The sequence below is a fragment of the Anolis carolinensis genome, chromosome 4 (assembly GCF_035594765.1).
Source record: "Anolis carolinensis isolate JA03-04 chromosome 4, rAnoCar3.1.pri, whole genome shotgun sequence".
Classification (NCBI taxonomy): Eukaryota; Metazoa; Chordata; class Lepidosauria; order Squamata; family Dactyloidae; genus Anolis; species Anolis carolinensis.
The window spans coordinates 79,650,643-79,667,495 of NC_085844.1; the positions used below are offsets into that span (position 1 = coordinate 79,650,643).

Below are 16,853 nucleotides of genomic sequence, written 5' to 3' on the forward strand. Positions count from 1 at the left end.
CTGGGTGCCCTGCCAGAAGGTCCAGCAGGTCATCTAGACACCCACACTCACACACACCAGAAAAACATGAACTTTCTGGGGCGTTTGTGGACTGTAATGCGGGCCCAACCGGGTTTTTTTAACCCGATTGAACATGCATTAAAGTTCGGTCTGGAACTGCTACGATAGCAGCAGAGATATTCCTATGGATGTTGCTTCAGAACTCCATAACAATTTCTGTCTTATGGAGGACAGTTTTGTATGTAATGTGGCCAATCTTATATTTCCTAAACTAGGAGGTTGCCTCATGTGTGGGCAAGGTATGATTGTGTTGAAATCCGCTTCAGCTGATTTTCCAGCGAGCTTCTGTACATGGAACAGGGAAGGGACCCCATCTTGCTCTTTGCTTCAGACAGCAACATCTCCAGGCCAGTACTATAAATGCCCATAGTAAAGATTGGACTCTGAGAAAGAAGAACAAAGGCCAGACATTATTTTAAACACACAAGTTAGGCATAGGGCAATTAACGGTGCTGCCTCAGCATCATACATATGTTCATGTTCAACTGAAAAGATCTACATGCAATCTCTGCACACAGAGACTATTTACGCAGGAAGGATCCCACATACGCAGCATGCATTTCTCCAATCGTGCTGATGGAGCCAATATATGCATAGTTTGAATAGTGCTAATGGCTTGCCTAAGATCACCCTTTAGGTTCATAGCTGAACTGAGTTTTCAAGTAGGTGCTTTTTAAGCACATTTGCCTGACGACCCTGCCTGAAACAAGAGGCACTTCAAAGCACTTCATTTTAATGGGGCCAGGGGCAGTCACTAGCTCCGTAGCCACTTCTTTCCTACAGCCAATAATTCTGGTGTACACAACAGGATTCAGAGGCCAAACTCCTACCAGCATAGTTATCCAGTTGCACAACTGATTGCACCATGGGCATCAAGTCTTTGAGTTCACTTGTTGCACAATCATTGATTTGTTTCCCTCCTACCAAGTCCAAAGTGAGAGAAAGGGCCAAGTGTGGGTTTATGGAATAATTGGTTCCACTAGGAACCATACTTCTCAATTTCTGAAAAAGCACAACAGCCAGCATAACATTTGTATGTGTGTGTGCTAGCATACTTCCTGAGCAGCATTCTGGCCTCATAAATTGTTTTCATTTATCAAATCATCTTTATTTAGACCATTCTTTATCATGTATAACTTTTCCTTGAATAAAACATGGAAGTGTTGCAAAGCACATGCTCACCAGTGTATAAAGAAAGGGGGCAAAAAGCTAACAAAGGTTTAGATCTGGTTGTCACAAAACCCAAATAGGACACTTAAAAATGAAGGAGACTCCAGTTCATTTCTAAAATCCAGTGTTCACAAAGGTGCCATCAATAAGTAAACACCATCTAGTATACAATTGCCTTTGTTCAGTTTATTCCTGATGATTTATTCATAGAGGTATTTTATTTCCATATTCAGTTTCATTCACAAGTGGAATGGTAGAATAAGAGAATATAAGGGAACAAAAAAAGATACTTGCCTTGCAATCCTATGCACCTTTTTTCAGAAATAGGTCCCATTGACAACACCAAGGCTTACTTTTTTAGTTTACGGCTGCAATGCTCTATACATTTATCTGGAACAAAAGCTTGGAAGTGTTACATTTGGGCATATCTTGGAAATAGTTCCATTATTAACTTGTTATATTTTTCTAGTGACATGCTTTAACTCACTAGATTGCCTGATTTACACTCAGGTTAATGCAAAGATTTAATAAATTGCTGTATTTTAGAATTAACATTTGTGAATGAGTGGTCCTTCCTCCCATAGATTCAGTAAAACAAGAAGGCTTCGAGAGGAGAAGGATTAGGATTTCAGGAAATGTATATCTTGACCCTAGTTACTAAGAAGCAAAACCTAGTAGAAGAAAAGCAGAGAAGCCTTTTTGAAGATCTGGTATTGGGGAGCAATTCAAAAAGAACTGAAAGAAAAGGGATTGTGGTGTGAAATGGAATGGAATAAGCGAACAGATTTTTTTTCTCGGACCCCAAGAGCTATAGTTCTTACAGAATGTAGACCCTTTAATCATGAAGGGTTACTTGCTATGTTCTCTCTCTCCATTTTTCTTCTGTTGACTTCTCCCCTTGTCCCCCCTCCCTTTTCAGGTTACACCTGAAGTCATATCTAGTGAGTAAAATTCTTTGATTGGGATTTCTGAGGTTGGAACCATTAATCTGGAGCCAATACATTCATTTAGCTAAATTCATGCCCTCCTCAAGTCTCTTCTGGGGGAAAATCTCATTGTTCCTTTTTGTAATTTGTTAGTGCATTCATTATTGCTCCCTTAATAATTGTGTTGGAACCCTTGGTGGTGCAGCATATTAAACCGCTGAGCTGCTGAACTTGCTGACTAAAAGACCAGCGGTTCAAATCTGGAAAGTGGAGTGAACTCCCGCTGTTAGCCCCAGCTTCTGCCAACTTTGCTGTTCGAAATTATGTAAATGTGAGTAGATTTATAGATACTGCTCCAGCGGGGAGGTAACGTTGCTCCATGAAGTCATGCCGGGAGGCCACATGACCTTGGAGGTGTCTACAGACAACTCCGGCTCTTCAGCTTAGAAATTGAGATAAGCACCAACCCCCAGAGTCGGACACAACTAGACTTAATGTCAGGGGAAAACCTTTACCTTTACCTTATTGTGTTAAAGGTTTTCCACAGCAGCAGCACTCCTCTCTTGTTCTCTCTCTCTCTCTCTCTCTCTCTCTCTCTCTCTCTCTCTCGCCAGATGTTTGGACATGTTGGTGAGCAAGTGAGGGGATTCAACAAAGAGGGCAGATCAGTGAGACTATTTAATTAAGCAAGTTATAAGATGAAATTCCATATTTTAGGGAAACAGACAATTGTCTACAGATGTGTTGAATTCCTACTATTTTTGCAGAGAAATATTGCATAAGGGACATTATCATCCATGAAGTTTTGTGTGTGTGTCTCAGGAGCAACTTGAGAAACTGTAAGTTGCTTCTGGTGTGAGAGAATTGGCCATCTTCATGGACGTTGCCCAGGGGACGCCCGAATTTTTTACCATCCTTGCGGGAGGCTTCTCACATGTCCCCGCATGAGGAGCTGGAGCTGACAGATGGGAGCACATCCACTTTCCCCGGATTCGAAACGCCAACTTGTCAGTCAGCAGTCCTGTTGGCACAAGTGTTTAACCGTGAAGTGGCAGGGAAGAAATTCCAGGTTAGGAGAAACAACTTTAAAACAACAACATACTCCTAAAGATACCAATAACAAAAGGCACACCTCCATGCCATTTTCTTAAAATATTGTGATCTGCCTCTGAAATTATTACTTTATATTTAAAATTAGCTGACAGTTATTCAATTAGTATTATTATTGTTAGAAAAAAATTAATGTTCATTATTTGAATTTGTTGTTGAAGGCTTTCCAGGAACATGACCACACAGCCTGAAAAATTCACAGCAACCCATTATTTGAATTAATTTTTAAATCATCAAAAATCTTCTTTTTGGACTACAACTTCCAGGACCTTCCACTAGCATGCTGGATACTCAGAGTAGTAATTCAAGAAGGTATTTTTTCCCTATTTCTGGCAAGGAGTAAGTTCTATTGAACTCAATACAGTGTGAAAAGTACAGTTTTTATTACCTTACTATGCTTCTTCTTATATAAAACTATTGAAGGGCTTGCACCTGTTAAGAATTCCATTTACATCCAAGCTCAAAATAGTTCTCAAATCAAATTTGCCTCATATCTTAGTATGGGAAGTTGTTCAATTATCAACAGGTGCCAGTGAGCTACAATCCTTACGTTTACAACTTTGATAGCATATCCTCTGGGATGACTTTCAAGTCCCAGTATGGGCACTGTCTTTATTTTTGTCATGTAAAATGCCAAGCGGAACATCTGTGCATTATCATGTTACGCTTACTATCTCAATCTTAGTTGTGTCTGGCAGAGCAAGTCTGTTTTCCTTAAGCCCCAAAAAAATCCTTCTCAGAATAAAACCTGTCTTGTTGCTACTATAGACTGCTTGCATGCAACATATTTTCTGAAGCACTTCACTTACAGCATACTCAAGGCTCAGGGAAGGTCACCCAAAAGGGAGACAGCCGCATTATACAATCAGCAAGCATGATAAGCTCTGTGATAAAGAGATGTGCCTAAACTACAAACGCTATATGGTTCTTGAAAATTTGGTGACATGAAACAGAACGCCAACTAAAGCTCCTATATAGCATAGCACTCTCAATGTCCTCCCAATTTCTTAGCGACGGTGAACAACATTAGTTAAGTTAGATTAATAGAAAGATATTTTTTCAATGGAGAGCAAGCTCAGCACTCCCAGACTCTGAAGCTGTTTACATGAATGATTATAAATGCTTCTGGGGTGTTTTTCTAATGTACAAACAAGCTTGCACCAAACCAGTCTGATTCTAGTGCACAATTTATTATTTATTGCATTGGGGGGCCCTGATGGCACAGTGTGTTAAAGCGCTGAGCTGCTGAACTTGCGGACCAAAAGGTCCCAGGTTCAAATCCCGGGAGCGGAATGAGCGCTCGCTGTGAGCCCCAGCTCCTGCCAACCTAGCAGTTCGAAAACATGCAAATGTGAGTAGATCAATAGGTACCGCTTCGGCGGGAAGGTAACGGTGTTCCATGCAGTCATGCCGGCCACATGACCTTGGAGGTGTCTATGGACAACACCGGCTCTTCTGCTTAGAAATGGAAATGAGCACCAACTCCCAGAGTCGGTCACGACTGGGCTTAATGTCAGGGGAAACCTTTACCTTTACCTTTCTCACCCCTGGAGGGACTCAAAGCAGTGCACATCAAATACATGGCAAAAAAATCATTGCCTTACATATGATAAAACAGTACAACATACATCTAAAACAATAACATAAATGTAAATTAAGCCATTAAAAACGATAAAAACATCAAACATGAACATAAACATTTTGACATTGCACTGATCCCAAGGTTGTAATCCATCTGCTACGCTATTGTTGTCACTCACCAAATGCTTGTTTACATAACCAAGTTTTTAGTTGCTTTCCAAACACCAGGAGGGAAGGGGCCAACCTAATCTTGCTGGGGAGGGAATTCCACAATCTAGGGGCCACCACCAAGAAGGCCCCGACTCTCATTCCCATCAATCATACTTGCAATAGCAGTGGGACTGAGAGCAGGATCTCCCCAGCCAATTGTAATGCTCTAACTGGCTGATAAAGGGAGATGTGTTCGGATAGGTAAGCTGGACTGGAACCATTTAAGGATTATAGACTAAAGCCAGCACTTTGAATTGTGCTCGGTAGCAGATTGGAAACCAGTGGAGCTGACGCAACAGGGGGTTGTATGCTCCCTGTATGCCACTCCAGTATGGAGCCTGGGTGCACCCATTGGACTACTTGAAGCTTCCGAACAGTCTTCAAAGCCAACCCCACATAAAGCGCATTGCAGTAGTCTATTTGGGATGTAACAAGTGTGTGGAAGCATGCATCTAGAGAAGGACCAAGATGTAAAATGTAGGAGAATAGCTGTCATACTTTATTACAAAAACCTCTATTTTGTTGTGTATTTTGTATTATTTATCTTGGTATAACTTGAATGGCTAATATTGGGGAAATCCATATTTAGGTGTAAGCCAAATAATTTCCACTTAAAAGTAAATTTTCTGGTTTATTCCTACTTAAATGTATACAGATTGGCAGTTGGAATGGGGCAAAATTTTCATTTTTCCTGAGCATCCAAGCAGGATATTAGAACTTATGTTACCCTTGACACCTGTATGCTTTTGTACATACCATTCCCATTACAGCTACTGCATTGAATTTAGTCAACATAATAGTCAACAAAAAGAAATACAACTAAAAAGTATAGCAAGTGGTCTCTTCCTCAAGACCTGAGAAATCAAAGGAAAAGAGTAAGGCTGCAGTATAACCAGCAAGAGAACATACTACATGAGCAAGAAGACAATGGAAACAATATACTGAACAGCTATAGAAAAGAGATGAAAGGATGACATCTTCACTTAAGGAAGAACCATTTGGAGATGAATCGGTTTTAGAAAGTGGCACTTGGAAGAAATAAATCACCAGGAACAAATGGCATACCAATAAAACTGTTTGAAACTACAGAGGCAGAATCCATTCAAATTCTAACTAAAATTTACCAATGAATGTGGAAAAGAAAGTAATGTCCTTCACACAGGAAATTTTCAATATATACAGTAGACTCTTAGTTAATCATCACCCATGGCAATTGCTGGATAAATGTAGTTTCTGGTTGCTTGAGAGTTACTATTAGAAATAGTCCTAACTAATATTATACCCCACATTATACTATAAACTCTCTATTGACTTGATATCCATATTGAAATACAATAATTAAAAGCAAATTAAGACAAATAAAGATAAATCAAACTTAATGTTACACAGTTTTACATCTATTTAATTATTATTTAAAGTATTATTTCTTCGATTTTCTTGCCAGTTGCTTGAGAGTTCCAGTTGCTTGAATTCTGGTTAACTGAGAGTCAGCTGTACATTCCAATCCCCATGAAAGAGACACAAGGGATTACAGCAACTGCTAAGACGCTGCATTAATCTTTCTTCGGCTATAGTTATATGTCCAAAGTGATATATTGAAAAGAGTCATATAGATCCTACTGTACAGCAGAAAAAAACCCCTCTACTCAGGCATACTTTTTATTACCAAAAAGCTGCCACTGTGACTGATTATTTAATCTTAAGTAAAGGTAAAGGTTTTCCCCTGTCATTAAGCCTAGTCGTGTCCAACTCTGGAGTTGGTGCTCATCTCCATTTCTAAGCCGAAGAGCCGGCATTGTCCGTAGACACCTCCAAGGTCATGTGGCCAGCATGACTGCATGGAGTGCCATTACCTTCCAGTCAGAGCGGGACCTGTTTGATCTACTCACATTTGCATGTTTTTAAACTGCTGGGTTGGCAGAAGCTGGGGATTACAGCAGGAGCTCACACCGCCAACCTTCCGGTCAGCAAGTTCAGCAACTCAATGATTTAACCTGCTGCGCCATCAGGGGCTCCTATACTTAATCTTACTGGTTAACATTTTAGCAACCTGTAGCTCAAATTCCTATTGACCTGCTTCCCTGTAGATGTAACATGACAGCATTTTTTTAATACTTTAATTTGCTCAAGACCTTTGCACACTTAATAATGGGGACATCTTAACTGTCCATGCACTTTACCTAGGCCTTGGCCATTCCATGCACTTTCTTACCTTTACGGTAGTCGCTCCCATCCCTAGTCACCAAAGAATATGCCCTTTCAGGTTTTCATGTACTATTGTGCTTGACTACTGATTGGGATTACTGTCTATGTTTTAAGTTATTTTAACTCTTGTAAGATGTGTTATTATACTGTAATTTTATTGTGTTACTGTTTTTATTGATGTAATACTGTTTGGACTTGTCCCAGTGTAAGCCGCCCCGAGTCCTTCGGGAGATAGAGCGGGGTATAAATAAATTATTATTATTATTATTATTATTATTATTATTATTATTATTATTATTATCATCATCATCATCATCTTGTTTGCTATGCTTATCTTATGCTCTTTTGGTTGGGGTTAGAAGCAATCAGGCCAAATATAAAGTTGTATAATAATATCTTGATAGTTGCTCAGTTTTAAAGTTCAGTAATTTAATCTAATTACAAAATAAATTCCATAGATCCTCATGAGAGTTGACATATACTCAATTTACTTTTCCAGTCACTTGTTGCCCTACTGTAGTTGGGACTTTCTGGCAAGGTCAGGCATATAAGATATATTGAGATAATGATATGTGTTTCATTGATGAAATGTTACTCAGGGTGCAATAATATTGCACCAAACATTCTGTAATATTGTGTTGTCAAATATTGCCGGCTCACTGTGATACACCAAATTTAGTTCTTACTAATCTAAAGTGTGTTTCACCAGCCAAACAGAACACAGACTGTGTCATGTTTTTTTAATCCTCACATACTTTCTGATGTCTCCTTCTCAATTTCTACCATCAAAAGAACCCTCTGTTTAGGCTGCAATCCTATACACACTTGCCTAGGAGCAAGTCACATGCAACTCAGTAGGGTTTATTCTTGAGTAGGCATGTATAGGATTGCACTGTTAGGTCACAATGCCCTGTTCCAAATGTCCTTTTGGGTCATTATCATATGCTGAAATAAACCATTGGGAGGAATAAATAGAGTGGAATATAATCAGAGAGCCTTTGTTGTCTTCAGCAGACTACTGAATGACTACATGACATCCACTGCTCTCTGACATGAGAGGCATCTGGTGCACATAAATAAATAAAAAGGCTGACAATACAGTTAACGTTAATACCATTGAATTCAGTTGCAGTTGGTAAGCTGGCAAGCTGTTTGCTCATTGCTACCCTGACAGAAAGACTATAATAAAATATATGAATTAAAACTATTAATTGTAAGTGATAGCCTTAGGATCTGCGTCAATAAACCATATGATTGTTTTCCCAAATGGCATTTAAGACCATTCAATTTATAATCCAAATGAATATTGATAATTTCTTCAAAATGTAAGAAGAAAAATAAATCCTTCTTAAAACTGAAACATTTACATGAAAATCTTTTCCATACCTTTCAAAATAAACTTGGGTTAGTATGTGTCCCAAATAAGTGAGACTATGACATTTCAGGAGGACACTCTTGGGCAACTTGAAATCTCAGTTTATTTGTATTATATTTAATTCTATTTATGGATATCTTTCTCCAGTTATTGCTGCTGATAGCTAAAAAATTTTTGACAACCTAAGAATGCTGTTATTACTTCATACAACAGTTTAGTACTTGGCAGCTAATCATTCTACCTGGATTACAGAAGCACACATCTTTATGTGTCATGAATCACCATTCAAATACATACAAGCCCCCGGTGGCACAATAGGTTAAACCCTTGTGCCAGCGGGACTGCTGACTTGAAGGTTGCTGGTTTGAATCCGGGAAGAACGGGTGAGCTCCCTCTATCAGCTCCAGCTCCCCATGCGGGGACATGAGAGAAGCCTCCCACAAGGATGGTAAATCATCAAAACATCCAGATGTTCCCTGGGTAACATCCTTGCAGACGACCAATTCTCTCACACCAGAAGCGACTTGCAGTTTCCCAAGTTGCTCCTGACACACACACACACAAAAACCATTCAAATAGTTGTAGTCACAAAAATAATAATCTGTTCCCAGAAAAAACTTGCAAATTACTTGGTGCCATCATGTCTGACAACATCAAAACTTATAAAGGTACAACCGCTGGAAATAGAAAGCTAAAAGATTTTGGCCCCTTCCACACAGCTGTATAAAATCCACACTGAACTCGATTATATGGCAGTGAGGACTCAGAAAATCTAGTTCGAAGCAGATATTGTGGATTATCTGGGTTATATGGCTGTGTGGAAGGGCCCTTAGTCATTTATAACACATGGTATCTTGATTTCTAGAAATATCTGGAAATAGGCCTTTAATAAAAATAGTGTTCTCATTCATAGGACATGAATTCTATGTCTTGAGTAACAAACACACTCCAGCACAGAATAATCAAAGATTTATGTGATACAAGAGCTATAGTAATTCTACAGACTAATGAAATATTTTAGTAGAGTAGACCATGATGATGAGATTTGTCTCCCGTGTTAATTGAGAACATGACAACCACTTTTTTTATCATGGCTATATTTATATGCTGTGTTGTATGTTTGTTCCATTATGCCTTGAGGGTCTGAGCTCATAAAGCAAAAAAAGACCATATTGGTGCAAGAAAGTATTGTATCTTCAGTTTTATCTGCAAGATAAGGAAGTGGTTAACAGCCACCTGAGGCCCTTTCTACGCTGCCATTATATTCCAGGATCTGACCCCAGATTATCTGCTTATCCCAGATTATATGGCAGTGGAGACATTCAGTTCAAAGCAAATAACCTGGGACCAGATCCTGGGATATAAGGACAATGTAGAAGGGGCTTGAGTTAATACAAAGCAGCTTGGAGCTATGCTTAATCAAAACCCATCCTAGTTTAGGCATGTGGAAATTACTAAGCACTATTTTTTTCCTGGCATTACTTTTATGCCAGCTTTATGGCTAGACGACATTTAAATCTGGACAACATGATCCTCCTCAATTGCATCGCTTCTCTTCTTGAGGCTCTTCTACCAACTGATCTTAGCCAGCAGAGTAGTTCTGCTGCAGATTATTCTCTTGAGATGCTCAAGATCAGTCAGTAGGTTTTGCCAGCAGAAGGGCATTTCTTCTGGCCCATTTTTCAGTTAGGATTGTAATAGTGGACTCAAAAGGTATTCTCAAGTAATGTAGGTCTACTCTTTGACATTTTTTTAACAATGAGGAACGAGTTTTATGGATTGCTCCAAATGTCGTTGGAGTATAACACCCAGCACAGAAAGTAATATTGGGAGGTGTAACTCCGCCTCATACAGAGGGCCGCATAATTCCCATCCACACTTTTAGAGCATCAGTGGGCCTCCAACTCATGCCATTGAACACGTCCGCGAGACCACTAGGAGTCATATAAAATTTCAGCTAAAGAGTGAGCTGATGGCACTCTTGTCATTTTCAACATTTCTTAGTGAAATCGACAGCTGCAAAAGACTGAATGCTGCAGGTTGAAAGTAGAGACAGAGGAACTGTTGGTATGCCTGGATTGACAACTAGGATGCAGAAATGTTTGATAAGGTTACAATCGCCCCAAAGAAGAATCAAGTTCCAGACTGGAGGTTATTCCTTGATCTACGGCATGTTTGAGGGACACAGAAGCAGAGATGGTTAGAAGTGTGGGTAGGTTTTTTTTTCTCTTCAAATCAGCTGGATAACTTAAAGTTGGGCTTTGTAACCACAAAGTTTATCTAAGTCAACGACAGTATATGAGGCACTGCCTTAAGAAAGAGTGAGAAATTTCAGCACTGCCAGGTTCCTAGCTGAAAGGTGTTTACCCTGGATGCACCCCCACCTTCACGTTTCATTATTATTATTATTGTATGACACAGCAAACAAAATAGACATGCTGGATTTCATGTCACAAAATCACAAGTCGAACACTTTCCAAGTGTCTAGGACTGTGTGATGTATTTTTGGATGATGCACACAGATCCCAGTAGAGTGGCCTTTTGCAGTTGGCAGATCATAATTTTGTCAATGCCTATTGTTTCCAAATGCCAGCTGAGATCTTTTGGCACGGCACCCAATGTGCCAATCACCACCGGGACCACTTGTACTGGTTTCTGCCAGAGTCTTTGAAGTTCAATCTTGAGGTCCTGATAGCAGCTGAGTTTTTCCTGTTGTTTTTCGTCAATGCGACTGTCACCTGGGATGGCGACATCAATGATCCAAACCTTTTTCTTTTCCACAACTGTGATGTCTGGTGTGTTGTGTTCCAGAACTTTGTCAGTCTGGATTCGGAAGTCCCACAGTATCTTTGCATGCTCATTTTCCAATACTTTTACAGGTTTATGATCCCACCAGTTCTTTACTGCTGGGAGGTGGTACTTGAGGCATAAGTTCTAATGAATCATTTGGGCCACATAGTTGTGCCTCTGTTTGTAGTCTGTCTGTGCAATTTTCTTACAGCAGCTGAGGATATGATCAATGGTTTCATCAGTTTCCTTGCATAGTCTGCATTTTGGGTCATCAGCTGATTATTATTATTATTATTATTATTATTATTATTATTATTATTGTGTTTATTTATATTCTGCTTTTTCTCTCCACAAGGAGACTCAAAGCAGCTTACATTAAAAGCATTTCAATACAATTTTAAATATAGGTAAGCGTAAAGGTTTTCCCCTGACAGTAAGTCTAATCATGTCTGACTTTGGGAGTTGGTGCTCATCTCCATTTTATACAACAACAATTCTTTATTGATTAGTCACTTTTGACCATATCAAAACATGTAAAACATACAATACATACACACTTATGCATACATACAATAAAACCATGTAAAGATACAAAACATCCCGACCTGCGGCCAAGATAAGTATACAAATACAGAGTAAAAAGGTTAAAATTAGTAATTTCCTGAGGTAAGGTTTGAACAAGGACAGGGGTAAGTAAAACAAGTGTCTTGTCAATAGTAAATTTTAAGTTTGGATTTTGTTAATGGCAATAATGTGTCAGCTGTCAGCTTCCATCTTCTCATGAATGGCCAGCGCTTTTTGCGTAAAAAGGGCCAGTTTTAAAATAGAGTTTTTATCTGAACCCTGTAGAAGGATATGCAGTTTCTCCTTATTCTCTAAGTGAGTATGATTCTCCAGCAGAGGGTCTAAATAGAGAGATCGAATCCTGGTTTTTTTTAAAAAAAAAATTTGTTTGTTTCAATATTGTCATTCACCTTTTATGTCAATGTTTCCCTTTATGTCGAAGTTACCTACCCTGTTTTCCCCCTCCCCTCCTATATCCTGACTTCATGTATGTTTTTTATTATATGGTGAAAAAAAGAATTATTATGGTAACAAGAAATGTACGAGTTGCTTACAAACTGCACAATAAAAAATATATACAAAAAAAGCAAATAATAATCTGATAGCCATTTATAAATATGTGAGGGGAAGTCATAGGGAGGAGGGAGCAAGCTTGTTTTCTGCTGCCCTGCAGACTAGGACACGGAACGATGGCTTCAAACTTCAGGAAAGGAGATTCCACCTGAACATTAGGAAGAACTTCCTCACTGTGAGAGCTGTTTGGCAGTGGAACTCTCTGCTGCGGAGTGTGGTGGAGGCTCCTTCTTTGGAGGCATTTAAGCAGAGGCTGGATGGATGGCCATCTGTCGGGGGTGCTTTGAATGCGATTTTCCTGCTTCTTGGCAATGGGTTGCCCATGAGGTCTCTTCCAACTCTGGATTCTATGGATTTTATATGGCAGTGTAGAAGGGGCCTCTGGGCTCTCCTCAAATGGGGATTCATGGCCCATTTTAGCCCGCCTTGAGGGGGCTTTCCTAAAAAGAAGGCCTTGACAACCACGACGGGCCTAGATTAGGAACAGAGTGGCGAGGGCCCCTCCCACTTCCAAAAAGTTGCTTAGCAACCGTATCAGGGAACCTCCACGTGCGCGCGGCGGAAGAGTGAGGGAGGGGGTGTGAGTGAAAGAAGAGCGCCTGCGTTCGCGGAGGGAGGTGAGAATACTGGTGGGGGAACAGCTACTCTTTTTCGGGGCTGCCTCGTGCGCGTCAGGATACACAACGGACGGGGGGGGAGAAGGGAACAGCGGTCTCCAAAGACATACACAGAGAGAGAGAGAGAGAGAGAGAGAGAGACTGCTCTCCCTTCAGCGTTCCTTCCCTGGAGCCGAACTGCCCCTTCGCCCACCGGCTGTTCTGTCCCGGCTCTTCCGTCCCCACCTCCCTCCCTCCCTCCGGGACGCAGCAGCTGTTTCTCCCTAACGGCGCTCGTCCAATAGCAAAGCCAGGCCCCGCCCCCTTTTTGGCCGAAGGGAGGGGGAGAGGAGCAGGAGTGGCGCTCACACGAAAGCCGGCAGCGGCGGGAAGCGGCGGTGTCTCTGTGAGCCTCCTCCTTTCTTGCCCTCGTCTATCTACCTACCTCAAGGCAGAGCCCTCCAGAAGCAAGGAGAGAAGGAAGGAAGGCTTCCTTTCAGGGAGGCAGGGGGCTCTCGTCGTTTTCCCCCCCTTTTGGGAAGAAGATGCACACGACGCAGAAGGACACCACGTACACCAAGATCTTCGTCGGGGGCCTGCCCTACCACACCACGGACTCCAGCCTCCGCAAGTACTTCGAGGTCTTCGGGGAGATAGAGGAAGCCGTCGTCATCACCGACCGCCAGACGGGCAAGTCTCGCGGATACGGATTTGTAAGTCAGGCCGCGGGAAAGGGGGGGAAGGTGCGCCTCTTCCTTTAAGGGAGCGGGGAGACCTCCAACCATGAGAGGCCAAGTAAGCGGGAGGAACTTCTGCAAGTTCGCAGCAAACTTCTTTCTGACTGGAAGGATGAGCTGAAAAGAGGGCACACATTCATACAGGCAGAGTGTTGAGGAAGGCTTCCATGGCTGGAATCACTGGGTTGCTGTGAGTTTTCCGGGCCATGTTACAGAAGCATTCTCTCCTGACGTTTCGCCCACATCTATGGCAAGCATCTTCAGAGATTGTGAGGTCTGTTAGAAACTAGGCTAGTGGGGTTTATATATCTGGAAAGTCTGGAGTTGGGAGAAAGAAAGAACTCTTGTCTATTTGATGCAAGTGTGAATGTTGCAGTTGGCTACCTTGATTAGCATTGAATGGCCTTTCAGCTTCAAAGCCTGGTTGTTTCCTGCCTAGGGGAATCCTTTGTTAGCTGTCCCTGATTGTTTTTGTCTGGCATTCCCCTGTTTTCTGAGTGTTGTTACCTGATTTTAGAGTTTTTTAAAATACAGGTAGCCAGATTTTGTTCATTTTCATGGTTTCCTCCATTCCTGTGAAATGGTCCACATGCTTGTGGATTTCAAAAGTAAAAACAAAGTTCCACCCAGAGGAAAAGTGTTCTTATTATACATCAAGGAAAGCACTGACCGCGTAGGGAAGCTGATGAAGAAACACAACCTACAGACTATAGACCCACTAAGAAAATCCAACAAATGCTATGTTCAGCAAAGGACAAGAGGGATCCTCTCACTCCTGCAGGAGTCTACCATATACCATGCAGCTGTGGACGTCTACATAGGGACCACCTAACGCAGCACAGTCCAGGCATGAATCAAGGAATATGAAAGTCACTGCAGACTAACTCAACCAGAGAAGTCAGCCATAGCAGAGCACTTGATGAACCAACCTGGACACAGCATATTATTTGAAAACACAGAAATGCTGGACCACTCCAACAGCTACCACATCAGACTACACAGAGAAGCCATTGAAATCCACAGGCAATTTCAACAGAAAGAAGGAAACCATGAAAACGAACAAAATCTGGCCACCAGTATTAAAAAAACTCTAAAAGCAGGACAGTAAATAAAGAGCACCACTCACAAGACGGGAATTCCAGATGGGACTCAATCAGGGCCAGCTAACACCTCCCAACAAAGTATTCCTCCAGGCAGTAAGCAGCCAAACCTTGAAGGTGAAAGGCTATTCAGTGCTAATCAAGGTGGCCAGTGACAACATTCACACATGCCTCCAACAGACAAGAGTTCTTTCTCCCACCCTGGGCATTCCCCAGATATATAAACCCCACTTGCCTAGTTTCCAACAGATCTCACAACCTCTGAGGATACCTGCCACAGATGTAGGCGAAAGTCAGGAAAGAATACATTTGGAACATGGCCATACAGCACAGAAAACTCACTAAGGCAGAACTTTCCAAACTTTTCCCTAACCAACCCCTTTTAAGTCTTTAATATTACTCTGTGTGTGTGTGTGTATTATGTAATTTTCATACGATCTTTACTGTATAAATGAAGTCTGGATTTTTTTCCCTTTCCACTTCTTATGTCCTACACTTGAATCTTATGTAGTTTTCCTATATAGCCACTCCATGGGGTTCATCACAAATATCATTGTCAATAGATTTCCTTGTCCATTGTGGTCGATTAGCAAATTGACCAAATTGTGAAACTTAGAAGAGTACCTACACTTGAACAGCACCGGCATTCTGCTTCTGTAGTGATTAAACCTCTCTGGAGGTTTTTGAACAGAGGCTGGATGGCTATCCAGACATAGGTTATAGGTTTTCTGTATGGACATGTCTGTATAGACATGTTCCAGAAGCATTCTCTTCTGACATTTTGCCTGTATCTATGGCAGGCATCCTCAAAGGTTGTGAGGTCTGTTGAAAACTAGGAAGAGCTCACAACCTCTGAGGATGCCTGCCATAGATGCATGGAACATGACCATACAGCCCGGAAAACTCACAGCAACCCAGTGATTCTGGCCATGAAGGCCTTTGACAACATATCCAGACATGCTTTGACTGTGTCTGAAAGGGGTATCTGGAGTCTCCTTCTCTGGAGGTTTTTGAATTGAGACTGGATGGCTTTCTTTTGGGGAGGCTTTGATTGTCTTGCATGACTGAAGAGGGTTGGGCTGGATGCCCTTTGGGAATATCTTCTTCCTTCTCCGCCCCCTCCCATGACCACTGTTTGGGGTGAGGCAGACAGCTGAGGAGATGAGGAAAAGGATGATGGCCTCAGGCTTAGAGCTGCCCAAGTGTTGATTGCTACCGCTGTTGCTCCGGTGGGGGCTATTTTTGCTTGTGACGCACTGGCAGACAACAGCCGACACACCAGTGTGTCACGACGCACCATTTGGAAAGCTCTGCTATAGGGCAAGTCTTTTCAAACATGTTCAAATGGGAGACACATTTTTCAGATATTTCGCAACACAGTGATTCAGTTTTACTGGCAAACCAAAAGTTAAACCAAGGCCTTATACAGACACATACATATATTGTAATACCAAAACGTATGGGGAGATAACATATCTCATGAAAACCTTTCATTTATATATTTTAAATTGTACGATTTATTGCTTATTTCACACAGGCTGAAAGGTTTATCATTATATTTGTATGACACAGCTACACACTGCATCTGACGCGCTAACATATAGTTTGAAAAGTTCTGTAGGGGATTTTCTTTTTCCCTGGTTTGGATCAACTGCAGGTTTTGAAAGGACCTTGCCATCCCTGAAGATTGTATATATTGGGGTGGGGGAGATGAGTTATTGGGGGGGGGGGGCATTTGCCTCACAACTACAAATGAAAAGTTGCCGCTGAATTTTTGGCATGAGATGCAGCCAGCTGGTTACGTACTGATACGACACAGTCGCATTTTTATCTCCTGCTGCACATGCTACTGTGTC

The 16,853-nt window shown here is 41.4% G+C and overlaps 1 protein-coding gene across 5 annotated transcripts in view; it reads left to right on the forward strand.

Annotated features, from left to right (window-relative positions):
• rbm24 (RNA binding motif protein 24) overlaps positions 1-16,853 on the forward strand; it is a 65,878-nt gene that overhangs the window by 29,333 nt on the left and 19,692 nt on the right. Inside the window, exon 1 of one of the 5 annotated variants that reach the window (XM_003219756.4) lies at positions 13,294-13,873. The exons of 3 other annotated variants lie outside the window; for them this stretch is intronic. In XM_003219756.4, the coding sequence (XP_003219804.1) occupies positions 13,706-13,873 (168 nt within the window). In that variant the 5' untranslated portion in view covers positions 13,294-13,705. Of the gene's footprint in view, positions 1-13,293; positions 13,874-16,853 lie in introns of those variants that run through there. One more of the 5 variants, XM_062980704.1, reaches the window with a different exon arrangement.